Below are 22,348 nucleotides of genomic sequence, written 5' to 3'. Positions count from 1 at the left end.
AAAATGTATAAAATTAGAAATCTAATGCTTGCTGGAGGTTTAAACAGGCAGAAGGGACACTGTTTCATAAGTGGTGCGGCTGCAAAAAAAAAAAAAAAAAAAGAATTTCTGGGATATTATTTATGAGGTATTGAAAAAAATGTCCAAGCAAACCAGAAGCCTTTCTCTTGGGCATTTTGGACTCAGATATTCCAAATGAAAAAAGGAGAATATTCTTATATGCTACAACAGCAGCAAGAATATTAATTGCCAGAAAATGGGGAGGAGAATTAGTACCAACAAAAGAAGAGGAATGTCAGGATAAATTATTTGAATATCTCAAATTGGCAAAAATGACAGAGACAATTAGGAGACAGCCAAACCAAAATTTCAGAAAGCAGTGGGAAACTTATAAAGAATATTTAAAAAAAGTGTCCTCAAGTCAAAACCTGGACCATTGTAATGATAACTGTGAGACTGCATATGGACTGCTGATAACATTTAACATTGGATTTATCATCCACAGTGTAATTTTTTAATGAAATTGTTGGGTTTTATATAATTTTTATATAATATTTTAAATGTATTTATATATTTTTCTTAATTTTTTAAAAATCTATTATTATTATTATTATATCTTAGTCTTCTTTTTATTATTCTAATTCCTTTTCCTTAATTTTTCAAAAATATTTTTTTAAAAAAATTCTTTCCCCCTTCCCTTCCCCAAATTTCTAACCTCCATTTCCCCCTAACTCTTAAGAATCAAAATGGTGGTGCCCAGAAGGGAGCCCTGAACCAACACAGGCCACTTCGACTTCCTACTTATTTTTTATTACTCATCTTTTAAAATTAAATAGGAAAAATAAAGAAAATAGAAATAAAAACCTGATTCCTTTATTTTTCTATTTTTTTTTTAAGGGGGGAGTCCTCCCTCCACCTGCCCTCCCATTTCTATTGTAAGGTGGGAGTGTGGTTGCTCACGAGGATAACAGCCAGGACTCCAGCCTGTCCAGCAGTAGCTGAACAGCTTAGTAGGTTTCTGGACGAAACATCGGCTTTAGAACTATTTCAGTCCGGGTTCCGTCCGGGTTTTGGGACCGGCACGGCTCTGGTTGCCCTAACAGATGATCTCCGTAGACAACTGGATCGAGGCGGGTCAGGACTACTGATCCTTTTAGATTTGTCAGCAGCCTTTGACATGGTCAATCATGATCTTCTGGACCACCGCCTCGCCGACGTGGGGATACAGGGCATAGCCCGTAAATGGCTGTGCTCTTTTATCTCTGGTCGGGGACAGAGGGTGGCACTAGGGAGGGAAATGTCGTCGCGCCACACCTTGGTGTGTGGAGTGCCGCAGGGCGCAATCCTCTCCCCGATGCTTTTTAACATCTTTATGCGCTCCCTTGCCCAGATTATCCGGAGCTTTGGGCTGGGCTGCCACCAATATGCTGGTGACACTCAGCTCTATCTGCTGATGGATGGCCGCACCAACTCGGCCCCAGACACACTGATCAGATGCTTGGAAGCTGTGGCTGGATGGTTTCGTGGGAGCTGATTGAAACTAAAGCCTTCGAAGACAGAGGTCCTATGGCTGGGTCGGGATGGCATGGGGATGAGGGACCAACTCCCTTCTCTTGCAGGGCCCAATTAGTGCCATTGCCTTCCGTTAAGAGTTTGGGTGTAATCCTTGACGCCTCCCTTTCTATGGAGGTGCAAGTTACAGCAACAGCCAAGGCGACAATTTTCCACCTTCGCCGCATCAAGCAGTTGGTCCCTTACCTTTCCCGCCCCGACCTGGCCACAGTGATCCATGCGACGGTCATCTCCAGGCTTGACTACTGTAATTCGCTCTACGCAGGGTTGCCCTTGAAGCTGTCCCAGAAACTCTAGCGGGTGCAGAATGCTGCAGCGAGGCTCCTCACGGGGTCTCTGCCATGGGAGCATATTCACCCAGTGCTTTTCAAGCTGCACTGGCTCCCGGTGGAGTACAGGGTCAGGTTCAAGGTGCTGGTTTTGACCTTTCAAGCCCTTCACGGCCTAGGACCCTCGTACCTACGGGACCGCCTCTCCTGGTATGCCCCACGGAGAGCCTCAAGGTCCATAAATAACAACACCCTAGTGGTCCCAGGCCCTAAGGAGCCAGGGCCTTTTCAACTCTGGCTCCGGCCTGGTGGAACGCTCTGCCTCATGAGACCAGGGCCCTGCAGGATCTGATTTCTTTCCGCAGGGCCTGTAAGACAGAGTTGTTCCACCTGGCCTTTGGCTTGGAGCCAATTTGATTCCCTCCCCCTTTCTTTTTCCTTTCTCCTCCTGTGATGAGGCTGCATTTTAATATTTGTATTCTTTTGTATTTGTTGTATTTTAATCTTGTTTTTAAGTTGTATTCATTCAACTTCTTTTTATTATTGCTTGTTAGCTGCCCTTAGCCCAGCCTTGGCTGGGGAGGGCGGGGTATAAATAATAATAATAATAATAATAATAATAATAATAAATCACATACCTACCTACATAAACCTCCCCACCCACTTTCAATAGTAATGCCCCCCGCAGTGGTTCTTTAAAGGTCAAGGTCAAGGACTCCTGACAGTTAAGTCCAGTCACGGATGACTCTGGGATTGCGGCGCTCATCTCGCTTTACTGGCTGAGGGAGCCGACGTTTGTCCACAGACGAGTTGGCAGGGAATCATCCTATAAAGTAGATAAGCAAGATGGCTAGCTTAAAAGCAATTACATTAAATGTGGGGGTTGGGAAACCCTATCAAAGAAAATGCATCACCTCATATGTAAACACCATGAAACCACACATTGCCTTCCTACAAGAAGTACACAACCCAAAGGAAGCAAACTCCTTAGCGATCCCTGCTTCAATCAACAATGGGTTGCACTTGGCTTAGGTAAGGCCTACAGAGTTGCCATAATACTCAAAGCAAGACAATATTTCCAGTTTTGTGGAGTTTGTAAACCAAATCATTCTTAAACCAGACCGTTCTTAACCCGAGGTACCACCGTATTCCTCTCCTCTCTTTTACTTTGACCAGCATTGGATGCAGACATGCCTCTACTTGCTCCAGCTTTAAACACATGCCTGAAGCTGGTTATAGTGTGATATACTGTAAAGTATAAGTATTTTGCCTGCACAGTTTTTACTGCTGCTGCTGTGAACCAATGCACGATTATAAGCAAGTAAATTATATATATTTTTAATTTATTTATCAAGTTGTTGCTTGATTCTTTGATAAGTGAAGTAAGAAAGGGAGAGCTAGCTTATTTCATAGCTAGACTTGCTCAAAACAAGGTTTTACAGCCTAATTCCTATGCTTTTAATTTTGCTCCCAAGGATGGGATTTTAAAACTGTGTGCAACCCACGCCTTGGAACCGGGAGGGATAAGTTGCAATTAATATATCTTATGCCATCCATTAAAACCCAAAAGAGGACAGCTGTACAGAACAGGGAAATTCTGTAGATTGCATGTTTACCATTTCTATAGCATTTTCAGTACTGTTAAAGATTCATACGCATAGATGCAGTAATCCTGACACGGATCCTCTTAAAGATAAGCCAATATTATTGTCTTAATGTCTGAAGGAGGGAGGTACTGGTCGTGGTTTAAGCCTGAGCGCAGAGCAGCCTTGCTTGAGTTTAGGTAAAGCTGATGCCAAGGCTGGCTCTCCCGTTAGGGTTACCTGCGCGGTACTTCCTTGAAAGCAACCCTGCGAGGTGAGCCCCAGCCCCCTCCCCATTTCGAAAGGGGGCGCTGCCCCCTCTGAGACTGAGGGGCGGGGGGGGGGCTGCAGGCGCTCGGGCCGCCCGTCCCGGAGGCCTTGCCCGGCGGGGGGGGGGCGTGTGTGACGTCATGCACACACGAGCCCCCCCCCGTGTTGGACCCCCCTCGGCGCGTCCTTTTTCCGCCCAGTTATGTAAGCCGCCTGCGTGGCTGCCAGCTTGGAGCCTCCCCTTAGCTCGCCCGCAAGCGAGTCGCTCAGAACGTTCACCGAGGAAATAAAAGCGCAGCCGGTTAAGAGAGAGAGGGGGAGGGAGCCTCCTCCTCCTCCGCCGCCGCCGCCGCTCTTTGTGCCGCTCTCGCCGCGCAGCCCGCGTCCCCGAAAGTAGTTCCGACCCTCCTCCGGTCCAGAGCGTGAGATTCTGCAGCGCAGGACCTGATTCGCGGCGAGAGCGAGCGAGCGAGCGAGGCGGCGAAGGAGTCCCTGAGGAATGCGGCTGCCGCGTCGCCCCCTTTCCCGGGGGAGCTTCGCGGGGCGGGATCGGCAGCCCTTCGCGCGGCGGCCTTCGGGGCGTCTCTTCCCGGAAAAGGGGGGCAGGAGCGCCGGGCGGGGGGGCTCTTCGCGGGCACAGATGTGAGGCGCCCCATAGTTGCCGGAGGAGGAGGAGGGATCTTCTCTGGCTTTGCACCGGGGAGCCAGGAGGCGGCGGCCGAGAAGAAGGGGCTGTGCTGCTGCGCCTTGCCTTTCTCTCGGCTTCCCGAGGAGGAGGAGGAGGAAGAGGCTGCCCGAGGAGGAAGGAGCGCGGCCTGAGGAGCAGCAGCAGCAGCAGCCGCCCGGTGGCTTGGCAGCGGGCATGGAGGGCGAGGGCTTCTCCCCCCCGCTCTGGCCTTCCTCCTCCTCGCCGGGGCCAAGAGCCGAGGGCCAAGCAGCCCTTTAAGAGAAACAAAGAGGGCCAGGTTCGGGCGGCGGTTCCTCCGGTGCGGCTCCCTCGCTTCCTGCCGGCCTCCCCCCGCACCCACCCCGAAAGTATGAGCGGGCGGCCGAGGTGCTGCTGCCCCCGCTGCCCCCGCTCTCCGCCGCCGCAGCCTCCGCCGCCGCCCCCGCCGCCGCCTCCCCCTCCCCGCTGCCGCCGGTGAGAGCCCGAGGAGAGAAGATGGGCGCCGTCCTGAGGAGCCTCCTGGTCTGCGGCTTGTGCTCCCTGGCGAGAGGTGAGGCGGAGGCCCCGCGCGGGGCCAGAGGGGGAAGGAAGGTCCCCCGCGTGTCGCGTGTTTGTGTGTACGGTGCGCATCTCCGGGGGAGGGCAAGGCCTGGCTGGCCTGGAGACGAGGCCCCGGGAAGGGGCGCAGGCTCGCTCCTTCCTTCCTTCCTTGCCCAAATCCTGGAACATGGAGGAATTTGCAGGGGGAGAGATTGCCAGTACACACAAACACACGGAAGACAGTTCTCTTTCCTTCATGGAGGATTGCTTTTAAGTCTTTCCTTAAAAAAAGAACAGCATACTAGTCTTTATTAGATTTGGTGATTTTGGGGGAATTAGAACTTCGGAAAATTGTTTCCATCATTTCCAAGAAATGTGTGGCCATTGTAAACAAACAGCCCATTCCTATGTCTGTCTGCGGGTGCCATTGATTGATAGTGGTGGGACTTCTTTACAGTGAATCATGTTTAGAATCGCGGACTGGATATTCTTGGTTTGGGAGTGCTGATTTTCCCTTAGCAAGGTCTCCGATCCTAGCTAAATAGTTACTTGGGAGTAAGCCACGTTGAAATGAGTGGAACTTACAGCAGTCAACATAGTTAAGATCAGGCTGGAAGCTGTAATTAATAATGCAGTCCTGTACACAATTACCTGAGAAAGGCCTATTGAACTTAATGGAGCTTACTTCTGTGTAGACATGTACTGTATAGGATTGCACCGCTGGCAAATAACACATTTTAGATAGCAACTGTGTGGTCTGATCCACCAAGTTTAATGGAGTTTGCTTCCTTGTAATTGTGTGTGAGATAATATTTAGCCCGCAATCAGTTTGGAAAAGTTGAGTGACTCCTGAGCACACCTGTTTTCGGACATAAGTTCTGATGAATAAAGCAAGTGAAATTTACAGCTGATCATGACCATGCATACTCAGAAATAATATGCAATTAATATCCCTTTATGCAAAAGCTATGAAATGTTCAGGTCTCCTGCAAAGAACAGGTTTTTTTATTGCATCTGTGAAGTCTGAATCCTGTCTCAATTTTTTACAATTCCTCTGCATTTGCTTGCTTTGATGAACATTTTGGGGAGTTGAACTGGATTGGAGGGGAGACCTAGAAAGGCATTTGATAAAAACAACATACCGTATTTTTCGCTCTATAAGACGCACCAGACCACAAGACGCACCTAATTTTTGGAGGAGGAAAACAAGAAAAAAAATATTCTGAATCTCAGAAGCCAGAACAGCAAGAGGGATCGCTGCGCAGTGAAAGCAGCAATCCCTCTTGCTGTTCTGGCTTCTGGGATAGCTGCGCAGCCTGCATTCGCTCCATAAGACGCACACACATTTCCCCTTACTTTTTAGGAGGGAAAAAGTGAGTCTTATAGAGCAAAAAATACGGTAAATCCCATGTGCAAGTATATTCCTTTGAGGAAGGATAGTTGATTTATATGGCTCTCTGATTTTCAAAGGAAAAATGATTGTTTAAGTTAACTTTTTAATGCATAAAGTTTAGTCTAGTTCTGCTGTGTTGTCCATAATCAATAACCTGACTGAGAGTACAAAAATTAGCAGGATTTTGCCACAAATTATTCTTTTCTCCAAATGTTATGCCAAACTTCCATATTTATGAGAATTTCTACAGACTTCCTCGTGTATTGTAGAAAAAATGTTTCTAAAGATGCTTACTTTATAATCAAATATGGATTTAATATGCTTACCTTACAATCAAAACTAGGTATATTGACTGCGTTCGGATGATCGTATCTTGGATTAATAATAATAGAATCAGAATCATAGAAGGGGCCCTGAGGGTCATCTAGTCCAACCTCCTGCATTGCAGGAATCACAGCTGAAGAATCCTTAACAAATGGCCATCCAACCTATGCTTAAAAACCTTCAAGGAAGGAGAGTCCACCACCTTCTGAACAACTCTTACCATCAGAAAGTTCTTCCTGATGTGTAGTCGGAATCTCCTTTATTGTAACTTGAATCCATTGGTCCATTCGGGTCCTGCCTTCCGTAGCAGGAGAAAGCAAGCTTGCTCCATCTTCCATGACACAGCCCTTTAGATAGCTAAAGATGGCTATCATATCGCCTCTTATCTAGGTTAAGCATACTTAACTCTCTCAACCATTCCTTATAAGACTTTGTCTCCAGACCCTTGATCACCTTGGTTGCCCTCCTCTACACACATTCCAGCTTGTCAACATCCCTTCTTGAATTGTGGTGCCCAGAACAGTACTCCTGGTGTGATCTGACCGAGGCAGAATAGATCCTATCATGGATTAATTATGGTTTTCATGTTTGTATTATTTTGCTAATCTTCTTGGGTTACTTTTGTGTAAAAATCAACAAATACAATAATCATAAGACCCAATATGAATGAGCCTTATGGACACACACACCTGTTTCATACCCCACATCATGCTTGCAAAGCCATAAAGTCTTTAGTTAATTTCATCAGAACCACGAAACGGTCTAATGGCTTCAGAAAAATCCAGGATAAACCAAGAAACTCGTTAATTGCTTCAGAACAAGCCAGGAGATAAAGCTAACTTCAAGTCTGGTATAATATAATGACTTGTTCTGAAGCCCTTAACCATTGTTCCTGGTTCAGTTCAGATGAAATGGACAACTTTAGTTAACAGAAGGCCTGCATGCTTGCTGAAGTTATTAAATGAAGGCTCATTTGAATTTGGCTATACTGTATCTTCTATATGTTACATAATTTATATTGGATCTATGTGTGGGTTCAAGTGGGAATAAGAAATCGGAGCATTTGAACTCTGATTTTAAGGTGAATTATTTTATCTAAGAAAAAAATTGATGTTGGCTAGCTCTTTAGATTACGCAGAATTTCAGTATAAATACCTTTGGATTACAGAGAGTTTGTGGCTGTATTTTACAGAGGACCAGTTAGCTAGTATATTACTGCTGAGAAAAACAGGAATTTGGTAGGGTATAGAGGGTTAAAGATTGTGTATGCTTGTTAATTTGCTGATGAATGATGTCAGGCTGCCAAAGGCTGGAGATCCAGTCATTGGGACCCCAGTATTAAGATGTCACATTTTTAAATATACAGGATGAACATAGCAATTTTTCATAAATATATGTGTATGGCCAGAAACTTTTACCATTAATATGTACTAGTTATCTTTTAATTAGTATATTGTAAACTGTATAAAATGAGTATGCTTATATATAACGTATGATGTAGTGATATTTGGGTGGAGAGGGACTGATTTCAAATTCCCACTTGGCCATGAAACTCATTGTGTAACCTTGGGCTAGTCACAGTCTCCCAGGTTAACCCCAGCATACAGTATCGCTGTGAATATAAAATGGGGAGGGGTCACCCTGAATGTTAGGAATATAATAAAATATTCATGCTGGATTGCTGCATCCTTTTTCTGCTGTACTGCTAAGGCTGCTAGTTTTGACTTCAATGAAAATCAGGAAATTGCTTTCAAAAGCAACAGTAATTACTTTGCCATTAAATATGCAATCTGTTGGGACTGTATTTGCCAACTTGGCTAAAAACAGTTTTTAGACAGTCTTTTTTTACTTTGGAAAATATATTTCCTGATGTAAGGCACCTAGGTAAACATACCAGACGTGGGAATGCTCTTTACTAGACAAACTGACAACTCAATCCCAGGTTTGCTTCCTTTTTAGTGAGTTCCAGAGTTCATTAGGGCTTTCTGTACTCCTTTATGTTAATTCCAGAGTGGGTAGTTGTGTTAGTCACCATAGCCTTGTGGTACTTTGGAGATTAGCATGTATTTTGTGGCACAAGCCTTTGTGCATTACAAACGATCGGATGCAGTTGGCTCTAGTCCATCAATGCTTATTCTGTTAATTCTCAAGGTGTCCACAAACTTAGTTATTCCTTGCATAATTACTTGGATGGAAGTCTCATTGAACTAAGTGGTATTAATTTGCATGTAAACAAACACAAGGTCAGCTATAAACCTGCCAGGGTAATATATATGAACAAAAAAGGCATATAAGGATAATGCTCCCAGGGAGTAGGATTCTTTCTATCAGTTGTTAATTTGGGAATTCACTGAGATTTTTGTAACCACCTTATTCCTGAGCCTGTGAGTGCTGCTGCATTATCCAGTAATAAAGCCTGAGTTGCCGCTGAATATATGTAACAGAGAAACACAGCAAATCCTACCTGTCCCATGAGTGGTACTATATAGGTGTCACATTCACACTGGATACTATTTTAAAAATATTAATGCTCCAATTTTCCTATGATGATATGTTGAAAAGGAATTTCCATTATGCCCCTAAATAGTGTTCAAAATTCTATAGGCGCCAGGTGCATTTTGCACCTGGCTATAAGTTAAAAAAGGTAAAGCTACCCCTGCCCATACGGGCCAGTCTTGACAGACTCTAGGGTTGTGCGCCCATCTCACTCAAGAGGCCGGGGGCCAGCGCTGTCAGGAGACACTTCCGGGTCACGTGGCCAGCGTGACATCGCTGCTCTGGCGAGCCAGAGCCGCACACGGAAACGCCGTTTACCTTCCCGCTAGTAAGCGGTCCCTATTTATCTACTTGCACCCGGGAGTGCTTTGGAACTGCTAGGTTGGCAGGCGCTGGGACCGAACAACGGGAGCGCACCCCGCCACGGGGATTCGAACCGCCGACCTTTAGATAGGCAAGCCCTAGGCGAAGAGACTCACGGAACAGATTCTTTTCGTCTTGCGAGGCACCACTGTATACTGCTTCTAAATGCATAGGCTCTGTTCAGCTATCCTCCTTAGGAAAGCGCCTTTGACAGATCTATTCTCTGTGAATTTATCAAATCCCACTTAAAACAATCTTAACCAGTGCACATTTTTACTATTTGTGGCAGAACAACCTATCATTTAATGATGTGTGGTGTGAAGAAGTGCTTTTTGTCTTGTTGTCCAGACCCTGGGCTAGTCAGCTCAATTGTGTGTCTCCTGTGTTGTTACCTTAGGAGTGGAGGAGAAAGACTATATCCATTCTTACTTGCAAAGCTCTTACAGTGTTAAGAGTGAGTTATTGAAGTTGTTGTAACTATGATCACGATCACCTGTGATTTCAAATCCCTCATATTTTTTAGAAAGGTTCTTTTTTAATAAAAATTAAATATTAACTTGCTAATTACTTCACGTTGTGACTTGATGTCTGTTGAATCCTTAATTTGTGCAAAGCCCAGCTTAATGCTTTTCTCTTCTTTCCTAGGTTCTCCTCTGTTGCTATATGCAAATCGGCGCGACCTGCGACTGGTAGACGCTGCACAGGTGAATGAGAATGCTACAGTTGTGGTGGGTGGCTTGGAGGATGCAGCTGCTGTGGACTTTGTATTCATCCACAGCTTGATATACTGGAGTGATGTAAGCGAAGAAGCCATTAAACGAACAGAATTCAACAAATCAGGGAGTGTGCAAAATGTGGTTATTTCTGGGCTTTTATCACCTGATGGGCTAGCTTGTGATTGGCTAGGCGAAAAACTATACTGGACGGATTCTGAAACAAACCGGATTGAAGTTTCCAATTTAGATGGATCTTTGCGAAAAGTTTTATTCTGGCAAGAATTGGATCAACCCAGAGCAATTGCCTTAGATCCTGCAAGAGGGTAAGTTTTATTGTCCTTTAAAACTCTTGGTTGAGTGTGGGGCTCCTTTTGCTAGCTTGGTAAAAGGAAAAGAGTACAGATCAAAATTCATTTTGCTACAGCATTAGCTGCCAAAGCCTATATTCCAGTTGCAGTGTAATGGTGCTTATTACTAGGTGAACCTTTCTTGCAGAATGTCCTCTTTCTGAACTTCTGTTTGTGTCCTGAAAAGCTGTTCAGTTATCAAACAAACTAATAAGACTAAATATGTTAGTATATTATTTACTTGAGGGGTTGTCATGCACAGTGTCTATTCTGCGTGTGTCAGGAGTCACGCCTTTAGTATATCAGGACCTGCACTTTGGAACTTCATGCCTATTGACATTAGGCAGGTGCTATTATTGTATTCTTTTTAAAGCTTGTTGGAAATGTTTCTCTTTTGGGAGGCCTATTCACACACGATTGGCCACATATTTTATTGTGTTGCATTGTTTTTAGATGTTTTTAACAAGTTTAAAATATTTTTTAACATGTTTTGTTTAATTTTTAATTTTAGTTTTATTACAGGAGTGTTTGTCATCGGCTTCTTTGGTAGGAAGGGCGGGATATAAATCTGATAAATAAAAATACAGTGGTACCTTGGGTTACAAGCACTTCGGGTTACAAACACTTCAGGTTACAAACTCGGCTAACCTTGGGTTAAGAACTTTACTGCAGGATGAGAACTGAAATCGCGCAGCGGCAGCAGCAGGAGGCCCCATTAGCTAAAGTGGTACCTCAGGTTAAGAACGGACCTCCAGAACGAATTAAGTTCGTAACTTGAGGTACCATTGTATTTTAAGACTATTGTATTTTAATATTTTGTTGGAAGCTGCCCAGAGTGGCTGGGGAAACCCAGCCAGAAGGGTGGGGTATAAATAATAATAATAATAATAATAATAATAATTATTATTATTATTACTATTACTATTATTACTATTACTACTACTATCACCACTGTAAACAACTCCTATCAACCAGCATGGCCAGGGTTCTGGAATGATAGAACTTACAGTGGGAGGGCATCACACTGGCTACCCTTGCTCCAGACAATTAATTTTTAAACTGTTCAAAGAACGGTGTGAATCCTTAGAGGTAGATTGCCATTACTTTTTAATGAACCTAGAGACATGTTTCTGTTAAAGTCTGCTGGTGCATCAATGAGCTATCTACTTCTATAATGAGAAACTAATGAAGGATTGTTGATTGTGTGTCTAAGGCAGAGCTTTCCAAACTGTGTGCCACGACATGTTAGTGTGTCAGCTGCAGTGTGTATGTGTGTCAGGCGAACGCTCCCTGTGCTCCTCTGAGGGCTGGAAAGGGGTTAGTTTAACCTCCAGTTTGCTAGTAAAACTGAATTTCTGTGTTGCGAAATGATGCATGTCTAAAAGGTATGTCACCAACACGAAAAGTTTGGAAAACTCTAGTCTAAGGCATACTCTCAGTTCATGGTGAAATCGAACAGACCAGTATGAAATGTGTGCATACTTTTGCACAGTTCCTCAAATCCTTGTCATTGTACAGGGATTCCTTGGCAGACTAATCAAAATGGAAAATGTTCCATAACATTGGTCAAGATGTGAGTTGCTTTCCATGTATGTTTTTTAATAAGTTGGTTAGACATCTTAATTACTGAGCTAAAAACGTGTTTTCTGGGGGGAGAAAAAAGTAACATAGTTTTCTGTGTCTATCTGCACATCAATTCCTATGTGACTACAACACTATCCCTTATTCATATGGTATTAATTGCAACTCATAAAAACCTACTGTGGGCTACAAGATTTATTAACTTCCTTGAAATTGTCATTTTAAGTGTTGCCAGCAGCTCATTAGAAACATTTTTGGGGCTTCACTCAGTTTTTTGTGTCTTCACCTTGTTGTCACTTTGACACTGAAGTGGTTTTGACAGGTGAAATGCTAAACTTGTTAAATGGCTCAAAGATTGTGTAGAATTGTGTATTACTTTGCATGTATGGACACTTACCAAATTCTGTGAACTTTGCATTGAATCATGACTAAATGATCTGTTACTTGCACATATGTAGCTATACTGTCACATAAACATTTCGGGAAGCAAGTTCCACAGATTTACTGTACGTGGAATTTACTTTCAAGCTAACATGTTACTTCGTTGGGTATTCATTTCAGTTTTGTCCTTTTTTGTGTTCATTGCTTTAAAGCTGCATTAAGTGTGGTGGAGTCTCCTTCTTTGGACGTCTTTAAGCAGAGGCTTGACAGCCATATGTCAGGAGTGCTCTGATGGTGTTTCCTGCTTGGCAGGGGGTTGGACTCGATGGCCCTTGTGGTCTCTTCCAACTCTATGATTCTATGATTCTAAGAACAAGTCTTGGTTCCTGAATGTAGGATGCAAATAATAATTGTTGTATGTGGTTGTCTTGGCTGTTTCACAAAAAGAGCATGTACTAAGGATGTGGTAGTTTCTGTTTTGCAGCTAGGTTTACCAAGTGGATGAAGCTACTGATTTAGCAAAGTCCAATTTCTGCTCCTCACCCAGACTTGTTATCATGTCCTCCAAAGTTGCTGGCGTTCAAACATTTTACTTGCCTGCATTTTGCACTTCATAACCCTTTTTTCAGTAGAAGGCAGACAAGTAAAACATTTTACAGGCAAGATTAGAAATGCAGAAGACTGTCCAGCTCATTCAAAATGGAGGAAGAGGCTTTGCCTCCTAGGAGAGAATGCAATGGGCTACATGTGGACGTGAGGATTGCGCCATGGACAGACATATTTAAATGGGTCTAGGAAGACTCCCTCACAGAGGGAAGCATTCACTACCCCAAAGAGCCGATTGCCCTGCCCTGCCTGGCCTTTGGTTTTTTGGGAAATGTGAGTTTTAGAATCTTTTTAAATTGTGTATGGAACATTTCCCAATACAGTCTTGTACCTTGGCTGTCGAACGGAATCCGTTCTGAAAGTCCACTCGACTTCCGAAAACGTTCAAAAACCAAGGCACGGCTTCCAATTACCTGCAGGAGCTTCCTGCACTCAATCAGAAGCCACGGAAGCCGCGTTGAACGTTCAGCTTCCAAATTACATTCTCAAACTTTAACACTCACTTCTGCGTTTGCGGTGCTTGGGAGCCAAAGAAGAGTACCAAGGCGTTTGACAACCAGGGTATGCCTGTACTCTCTAGCATATTTACATGACCACCACATATGGATCAGTACAGCATAAATGAGACCTTTTTATATATTTTCACTAATTTCCTGGGTGTCAAGTACCACCTGTACATCATCTTTTGTCGGTTTTCCTTAATAAGATAACAAGTAGAAAAATTCATGGTTTCCCCCCCTATTTTTCTCCATGCGGACAATTTCATGCTGTAACCAATATCTGTGGTTCATTTTGTCATTGTTGCCTTTACCATTGCAGCTTTGGTCTCTCACTCCAGTAGAAATTTATAAATTTTCAAGATTAATTCATCATCCTTTCTTCTTACAAGTTTTTCAAATTCTGAACTCATTTCCACAAATCCTTTTTCCTTATTATCTCTTTTAAATACCGTATTTTTCGCCCTATAGGACGCACCGTCCCATAAGGCGCACCTAGTTTTTTGGGGGGGAAATAAAGGAAAAAAATTATTTCCCCCCCAGGCGCGGGGTTGGGGAAGCCCGAGCTTCCCCCGACCCCAGCCCCCAAACAGGCAGCTCTCTGCAAGCCGTGGGAGCCCAGTGCTGGCTCCCGCTGCTAGCGGAGAGGTCCGCGAAGCCTGGACGCGCTGAGCTCAGCGCGCGCAGGCTTCGGCATGCAGGCACCTCTCCGCCAGCAGCGGGAGCGCTCCCGCTGCTAGCGGAGAGGTCCGCGAAGCCTGGGCGCGCTGAGCTCAGCGCGCGCAGGCTTCGGCATGCAGGCACCTCTCCGCCAGCAGCGGGAGCGTTCCCGCTGCTAGCGGAGAGGTCCGCGAAGCCTGGGCGCGCTGAGCTCAGCGCGCGCAGGCTTCCGCATGCAGGCACCTCTCCGCCAGCAGCGGGAGCGCTCCCGCTGCTAGCGGAGAGGTCCGCGAAGCCTGGGCGCGCTGAGCTCAGCGCGCGCAGGCTTCCGCATGCAGGCACCTCTCCGCCAGCAGCGGGAGCGTTCCCGCTGCTAGCGGAGAGGTCCGCGAAGCCTGGGCGCGCTGAGCTCAGCGCGCGCAGGCTTCGGCATGCAGGCACCTCTCCGCCAGCAGCGGGAGCGTTCCCGCTGCTAGCGGAGAGGTCCGCGAAGCCTGGGCGCGCTGAGCTCAGCGCGCGCAGGCTTCGGCATGCAGGCACCTCTCCGCCAGCAGCGGGAGCGCTCCCGCTGCTAGCGGAGAGGTCCGCGAAGCCTGGGCGCGCTGAGCTCAGCGCGCGCAGGCTTCGGCATGCAGGCACCTCTCCGCCAGCAGCGGGAGCGCTCCCGCTGCTAGCGGAGAGGTCCGCGAAGCCTGGGCGCGCTGAGCTCAGCGCGCGCAGGCTTCGGCATGCAGGCACGTCTCCGCCAGCAGCGGGAGCGTTCCCGCTGCTAGCGGAGAGGTCCGCGAAGCCTGGGCGCGCTGAGCTCAGCGCGGGCAGGCTTCGGCATGCAGGCACCTCTCCGCCAGCAGCGGGAGCGCTCCCGCTGCTGGCGGAGAGGTCCGCGAAGCCTGGGCGCGCTGAGCTCAGCGCGCGCAGGCTTCCGCATGCAGGCACCTCTCCGCCAGCAGCGGGAGCGCTCCCGCTGCTAGCGGAGAGGTCCGCGAAGCCTGGGCGCGCTGAGCTCAGCGCGCGCAGGCTTCCGCATGCAGGCACCTCTCCGCCAGCAGCGGGAGCGTTCCCGCTGCTAGCGGAGAGGTCCGCGAAGCCTGCATTCGCCCCATAGGACGCACCCAGATTTCCCCTTCATTTTTGGAGGGGAAAAAGTGCGTCCTATAGGGCGAAAAATACGGTAACTTGTTCATCTGAAAGTACTGAAACCAATCTACTGTATGATCCAAAATCTGTTCTCTTTTTTTCAAGCAAACTCCTCCTCCTCTAAACTCTATAAGATTTTTGTAAGTGGTCCACTTCTCGTCTATGTTCAACCTTTTCAACTGAGATCACCTCAGTTGGTGATATCCATTTTGAGGTTTTTCACTCTAAAAGATCTTTGTGTCTCTGCCAAACCATGTATATACTTCTTCCTATGACATGGTTTTGGAAACGTTTGTGCACCCTTGATTTGTCATAATGCAGCTTTGCATGCCATCCAAAGCGTAGGTCAAAACCTTCTAGGTCTAAAGTGTTGGTATCCATTCTTTCATCCAGCAGAAGCACACTACCTCATAATAAAGTCTGAGGTCAGGAAGGGCAAAAACCCCTCTTCCTCTTATGTCTTGTCAGATTTTCTATGATTAATTTGGGGGTTTCTCCCCTCCCAGATGTTGTGAACGTTGTTCACAAAGGCTTTCACTTTGTACTCTCTCTGCCCAACCTTGATTCCTGTTATTTCATCATTTTTTCATATTTCTCTAGTTAATACTTCTAACATTAGGATAAACACAGTGGTGACAGGGACATCTCTGCCTTGTCTCCTTCTTGATACTACATTTTCCCATAACATTACTATTTATTATTAAGTTTGTCCATTGCTCTGTATAAACTCCATTTATTTTGTTGGAGAATGCTGTTCTGAATGCTATAATCTCTATTACTTTCCTCAGGAAGACCCAGGACATGTTGTCAAAGGTCATTTCAGCATCTGGGAATATTAGTGCTCCTTCTTTTACATTTCTTTTTTCCAAGTATTCAATCACATTTAATACATTTCTAGTATTATTCCTTAGGTGTCTCCTTGGTAAAAAAACAAACACACCAACCTGCTTGATCCTCATGAATATATGATTCTAAGAACACCGTCAGCCTTTTTGCTATTATTGCCGCATACAATTTATAATCATTGTTCAGTAAGGAGATCGGCCTATAGTTCTTGGGTTGGAGTATATCCTGATCTTGTTTGGGGAAGAGAGTAATGTAAGAATTCTTCCACAATGTTGGTGTCATTTTCCCTTGTAAAATTTCATTCATAAGATCTTTAAGGGGAGCGGATAATGTTTCTTTTAATGTTTTGTAATAGCGGCTGAAAGTCCTTCTGGACCAGGCTATTTGCCAGACTTTGCCTGCCATATTGATTTGTGGATTCTTGTTGTTTTATTGTTGGGCAGTGTATGTGATAAAGGGGAGCCATGCCAGAGTTTTGATATGCTAAAGAGACTCCATAAGCCAACTTTGCAGGAGACAAAGCCACTTCTGGCCTGCCCAGGAGGTGGGGTTGCGGGCTTCACGCCCACCCCACGTGAGCGGGGGCTGGTTTCAGCCCCGCGAGAGCAGGGGAATCCCGGCCGCGTTGTCCACCCAGCCAGCCAATTAGGTGGCTGGGGGGCGTGGCCTGCCCCATTTAGGGCCGGCATGGCCGGGGCTCGCCCTCTTTTGCCGGCTAGCCCCCACGTTTTTCCCACCCTCCCTCCCTTTAGGTAGGTTTCTGACTTTGCTATGGATTTCGGTCTGTCGCCACAAGGGGCATGGTAGGAATTTTTCCCAATTGGCAATTTATAGCCATTCGTTTTTTCGCCTACCTCGTAGCAACTCGTCACAACTTCTTGGCAGTTAGGCATTGGTAAGACGGGGATTAGAGGACGTGGGGGGGGGGAACGCCATCACCTCCCCCCAGAGAATGAAGGGTGGTCCGATAAAGGACTCCAGGGGGCGTGGCCCTGTCCGAAGCCTATGGAGGTGTGGGCCTAAGGCACGTCCCCGAGTGGTGACCCTGGGGAGCTCCTAGTTGACGTGCCTCAGCAGGAGACTCCCCCTCTCTGGTGTTAACCCTTCCAATGTCTCCAGCAAATGGGCTGGAGCCGGATAGTCGATAGGACCAATGCCTAAGCCAATGCCTCTCATTCCTGAATTCAATAAAGTTGTGGCCTAATTCGCCCATTTAACCTTAAGTTCTGGTGTCTGGTGTCTTTATTTATCCTTGGTGGGGGGCAGGAACTCGCCCCGCAAAGCTAATTTTGTAGGAGACAAAGCAAACTGTCCTGCAGTCCAGCAGATTCCGAAGACAGTAGCAACCTATTTTTGACCCACCCACCTCCACCTCTCCCTTTGCCCCCTCTGCCTTTGCTCAGCTGTTAATGAGGCACACATTTTAGCTTGCTTTCCCTTCCTTGCTTCTAGATAGGAGAGGGTGAATTGGTCTCTCTCAACCTCCTCCAAGTGGTCATCTCCCTCCACCCCCTTAATTCAGAAGAGAAGGGGAGTGTCTGGATGTGCTTTTAAGCAAAGTGAGCTTTGCTTCTGGAGAGAGGGAAGGGAATCAAGGAAGTGGGGTTGCTTTTTTATTTTGACAACTAATTTACTTCCTCCATTTGTGGGCATTCCTGTCTTATTTACATAATGAGGCGCTGGAAGTCTGCTTTTGAGAGGTTTGTGACCTCTTCTCTTCCCCCAACCCCTAATATTTAGGAAAACTATCATGGAATAATATTTAGGAGGATTATATGACATTTTAAAGATTTAACACATTTAAGCCCACTTTGTAAGTCTGACTTCTCCTTGTTTTATTGTAATGAATCTCATAATATTGGAGTCCCATTGCCTGGGACAAGAAAACCCTCATGATAGGACCTGGTGCCCATCAAGGGACAGTTGGAGGATGGTGCTCACATTAATCTTTTAATGTTTTAAGAGAGTCGCAAATTCTGGATATTAAAAGGAAAGCCTGCAAAATGCATTCACATTTGTTTGCCATGGTAAATGTGGTACCTTTCATGCAACAGGATTTTTGAAGGCTCGTCTGTACAGGCAGTCCTGCAAAAAACGTTATCTTGTGATTGGAGAGGTACTGCTCAAAAATAATGAAATAGGCTGCAATCTCAATCCCATCTGTCTGGGTCTATTTCGGTAGGATCTATTTCTGGGTAGAAATGGTTAGGATTGTGCTGTTAGGCCTGTTCTTCTAAGAAGTTGGATATAATAGACATATTTAACTGCGACTGCAGTCCCTGCTGAAGCAGTGACATAGCATATTGAGCTGGCATGGAATAGGGACAAAGTGGGTGCAGCCATGTGCCAACGCAGCTGACGCCCGCTATGCGATGAGCAGCAGCAGCAGCACGAAGGCTTCTTTCCCTCAGTCTCTGCACGGCCCCCTCTAAGTTACATGAGGGTCTGGCGCCCTTGTAGGTGAGCAGTTGCTGCAGAGATTTTTTGGTTTGAACATTAAAGTTTTTGGGATGACCTTGTAAAATGGGTGATAAAAAGAAACGGATGATCAAATCATAACATAGAGTATTTAATCCGGAGTGGACAAATAGATAATTACTTACTTACACAAGATACAAAATATTGTGCCTTGTTTGCTGAGAAGTAATAGCCGTTCTGAAGGAATGCAATCATTGTCGCCATTTCGAATTGAAACATCCTGACTTAAGTAAATTGGACACCAATGAAAAACAGATTAAAGCGTCCAATTTGTTGAAAACTCTCAGTCGGGAACAATGGTTTTTCAAAAAAGCAAAGACAGAAAATGAGGCAGCTACTAAGGTTAGTTTTCAGATTTTTAAAAAATTGCTGCTGCTGGGAAGTCTTTTACTGAAGATGACTTCATAAAGAAGTGTTTGCTGACTACACTTTCTGGATTATGTCCCGATCAAAAAGTGTTTTTGAGAATTAAGTTTGTCCTGTATGACAGTGCAGCGAAGAGTAGCTGATATATCCAATAACTTTAACGATCAATTTAATCAGAAGGCAAATGAATTCAGCTATGGGCAAAATAGTTTAATCTTTAATTATACCTTTACTTGGAAAGTGAGTTGCTAAAAACCTAACTTCGGTCCAAAGAAGTTTAGCCTGTTTTAATTTTTGCCCCTACCTACAGTGGTACCTTGGGTTATAAACACCTTGAGTTACAAACACTTTGGGTTACAAACTCTATTAACCCGGCAGTAGTGCCTCGGATTAAGAACTTTGCCCCAGGATGAGAACAGAAATCATGCAGCGGCAGCGGGAGGCCCCATTAGCTAAAATGGTACCTCAGGTTAAGAACGGATTCAGGTTAAGAATGGACCTCCGGAATGAATTAAGTTCATAACCCAAGGTACCACTGTACTGCCAAGTTGTGCGTTTCTGTTCTATGGGTTGACTTTTGAATGGTATTGCCTATTTTACCCTTTCTCCTGAAGCTTAGCAATCAGTAAGTGAAGCTATTCAGGGTACTGGCTTTTTCTGTCATGGCTATTCAATTACTGTCATGGCTATTCAATTACCTAGCCTCATTAGACTGAACTGTTTACTTTTGCTGGTCTTCAAAATGAGACAAACAATGTTATTCTCCTTTACTTTTGTAAGCAGTACATATATTTGTTTTCTAGTGTGCATTTTTTAGAACTTGTGCCGGAGTGCCAGAGGTAAGGTGGTGACAAGGCGGGGGGTCAGAGCTGGGCACTCAAAGCAAACGTTTTGTGGGTGCCTGGGCCTCCAGGGTCTCCGGAGCTGGCACCACTGCCATGGAGTTTTGAAGGTTGTGCTTCACATAATTGTTTTCAAACTCTTCTCACAATGTGGTCTACAAACCGGTGTTGGACAGTGTATTGATACATTGCCTAGCCCTATTAATCAGGGTTGGGAAAATAATTCTAACTTCCTAGGCACCACCTGGAACCAAACTATTAGGTTGTTAGCATACTTAGGAATCAAACGTTTTGTGTCTCTTTTTGTAGGAAATGTATACTTTTTGTGCATTCTGCAATTTCCATTTTTATTCAATTTATTGATTTGTTTATTTGCAACAAAGAGCAGGAGAATGTGCATAGACTAGCAGTACAACTTCAGACATTGGTGGGAGACCCCTGTATGAATGAACTTGGACTGTCACCTTTCATTCTCCTCTCTGATCCCTTTCTCATCTTGCACTATTGATCCATAGGAATTTGAGCACTCTGGGGAATTCCAGTTTTCCCTCTTTGCCAGGGCTCCTCTTGGTTGGTAATTAACAGTGTGATGTGTAAATAGTTCCTTGTAATATGTTTCTTCTTTTTACAGTTATATATTGTTTCTAAAGACACTAGACACTTGGACTGGGGATGAATCTGTTTCTATTAGTCTGAATAGAATTGTGATAGAGCAAATGCTTTGCATACTGTAAGTTGCTGATTCAGTCTTTTGCATCTCTAGTTAAAGGATCTTGGGTATCAGATCTGGGGAAGAATCTTTCCCTGACAACTTGGAACACTCCATGATAAAAGGAGTAGGCCAGTTCAGACTGTAATTCCCATCAGTCCCAGGCAGCATGAGCAGAAGTTGCAGTCCGAAACATCTGGATGGAATGAGGTTAGCAAAGGCGGGAGTAGCCAGTATAGGCTAGATGAATCAATTATCTGACTGACTGAAATCAGCATCATATGTTTGCTTTATTTTTAAAGAAACTTTTCTAACCCATTCTTCATCACAAGCAATATTCCTCCTTTGACAAACCTTTGTGGTAAATTCACATTAGTTGCTCTCATTAGCAGTGACATCTCATATTCCCCCACTATATAGAATTAATTTAAGATGCATTGCTATACTAATTTTGCTGATCTATTACTAATATTCTGCTGCAGTCTTCAATGGGAATGGCAAATGGCATTTGTGTTGTTGCTTCTTGGCAATGGAACAGGATGGGAAGTTGGAACTCACAATATGGTTCTCATTTAAGCAAGTTCTCTTTCCTCTGACATTCCCTTTTGAAGTTGAAACGAATGTTCATAGTTTGAAGGTTCTGACAAGATTGGCTGCTTAGCATGTCTCATAAGGAGTTATGCAGGGGATGCACACAATTATTGGCATGCATTTGGTTCCCTTCCCTTTTATTATTATTTTTCTTTCCAGATGACTTTTTAATATCTCCCAGATCACTTCTCTCAGCCTGCTATTGAAAGTCATGTGTTATATTAAGAAATCTTACACCATTGGTGAACATACATATAGCAGTGATATATAAACATGTTGCTCAATAGTTTTAAGCCTGTGGGTTTTGGTGTATCCTCATCTCTTGCTGGCCTATCCTAATCTTCTATTCGTTTTACTGCCTCAAGCACAGTCACTCTCTTTGTATATTTACAGTGGTACCTCAGGTTACAGACGCTTCAGGTTACAGATGCTTCAGGTTACAGACTCCGCTAAACCAGAAATAGTACCTCGGGTTAAAAACTTTGCTTCAGGATGAGAACAGAAATTGCGTAGCAATGGCGCGGCGGCAGCGGGAGGCCCCATTAGCTAAAGTGGTGCTTCAGGTTTAGAACAGTTTCAGGTTAAGAACGGACCTCCAGACGAATGAAGTTCTTAACCCGAGGTACCACTGTACTTTCTTTTCTTACAGTGACCACAACCTGGTATGATCCAAAATGAAGAATATGCTTTTAAATAGGGGACAATCTGCTTTTGCATGTGTTTAATGCCCTCTTCAACTACAAGTCAAGGTGACAAAATAGATATTGCGTTAAACCCAATTTCTTCTTGTTGGTTGTTTCACAGATATTTTTGTCTTGTAGATATGTAGTAACTCCTGTGAATAAATCTTAAAGGTAGAGAAAGGTAGAGACAGCTGTTAACTAGATTAGTTTCTACTCTGGAGATCTAAAAAATCTAGAGTGAGGCGGTTGGAGTAAAACCCAGATGAATCAAAACAAACAATGAACTAAATCACTTTAAATGAATTTTGAGAAAGATTTGTATATTGTAAAGATACATATTACATAATAAGATTTATTTTTATGGTACAGTTTAAAATACAACTGGAGCAATTAATCTTATAAACAAGGGTACAACAAGACATGCAACGCTT

General features: G+C 44.7%; 1 protein-coding gene across 3 annotated transcripts in view; it reads left to right on the top strand.

The window, feature by feature from the left end:
- Positions 1-4,123: 4,123 nt before the first annotated feature.
- The window catches only part of LRP6 (LDL receptor related protein 6), an 89,561-nt gene continuing 71,336 nt past the window's right edge, over positions 4,124-22,348 (top strand). The window contains exons 1-3 of one of the 3 annotated variants that reach the window (XM_083440704.1): positions 4,146-4,483; positions 4,527-4,911; positions 10,123-10,516. In XM_083440704.1, coding sequence (XP_083296830.1) covers positions 4,857-4,911; positions 10,123-10,516 — 449 coding nt within the window. In that variant the 5' untranslated portion in view covers positions 4,146-4,483; positions 4,527-4,856. Of the gene's footprint in view, positions 4,912-10,122; positions 10,517-22,348 lie in introns of all 3 variants that reach the window. The other 2 variants (XM_083440703.1, XM_083440705.1) reach the window with 2 other exon arrangements.

The sequence above is a fragment of the Podarcis tiliguerta genome (assembly GCF_965153285.1).
Source record: "Podarcis tiliguerta genome assembly, chromosome: 5".
Classification (NCBI taxonomy): domain Eukaryota; kingdom Metazoa; phylum Chordata; class Lepidosauria; order Squamata; family Lacertidae; genus Podarcis; species Podarcis tiliguerta.
This window is presented reverse-complemented; position numbering and strand designations above follow the sequence as displayed.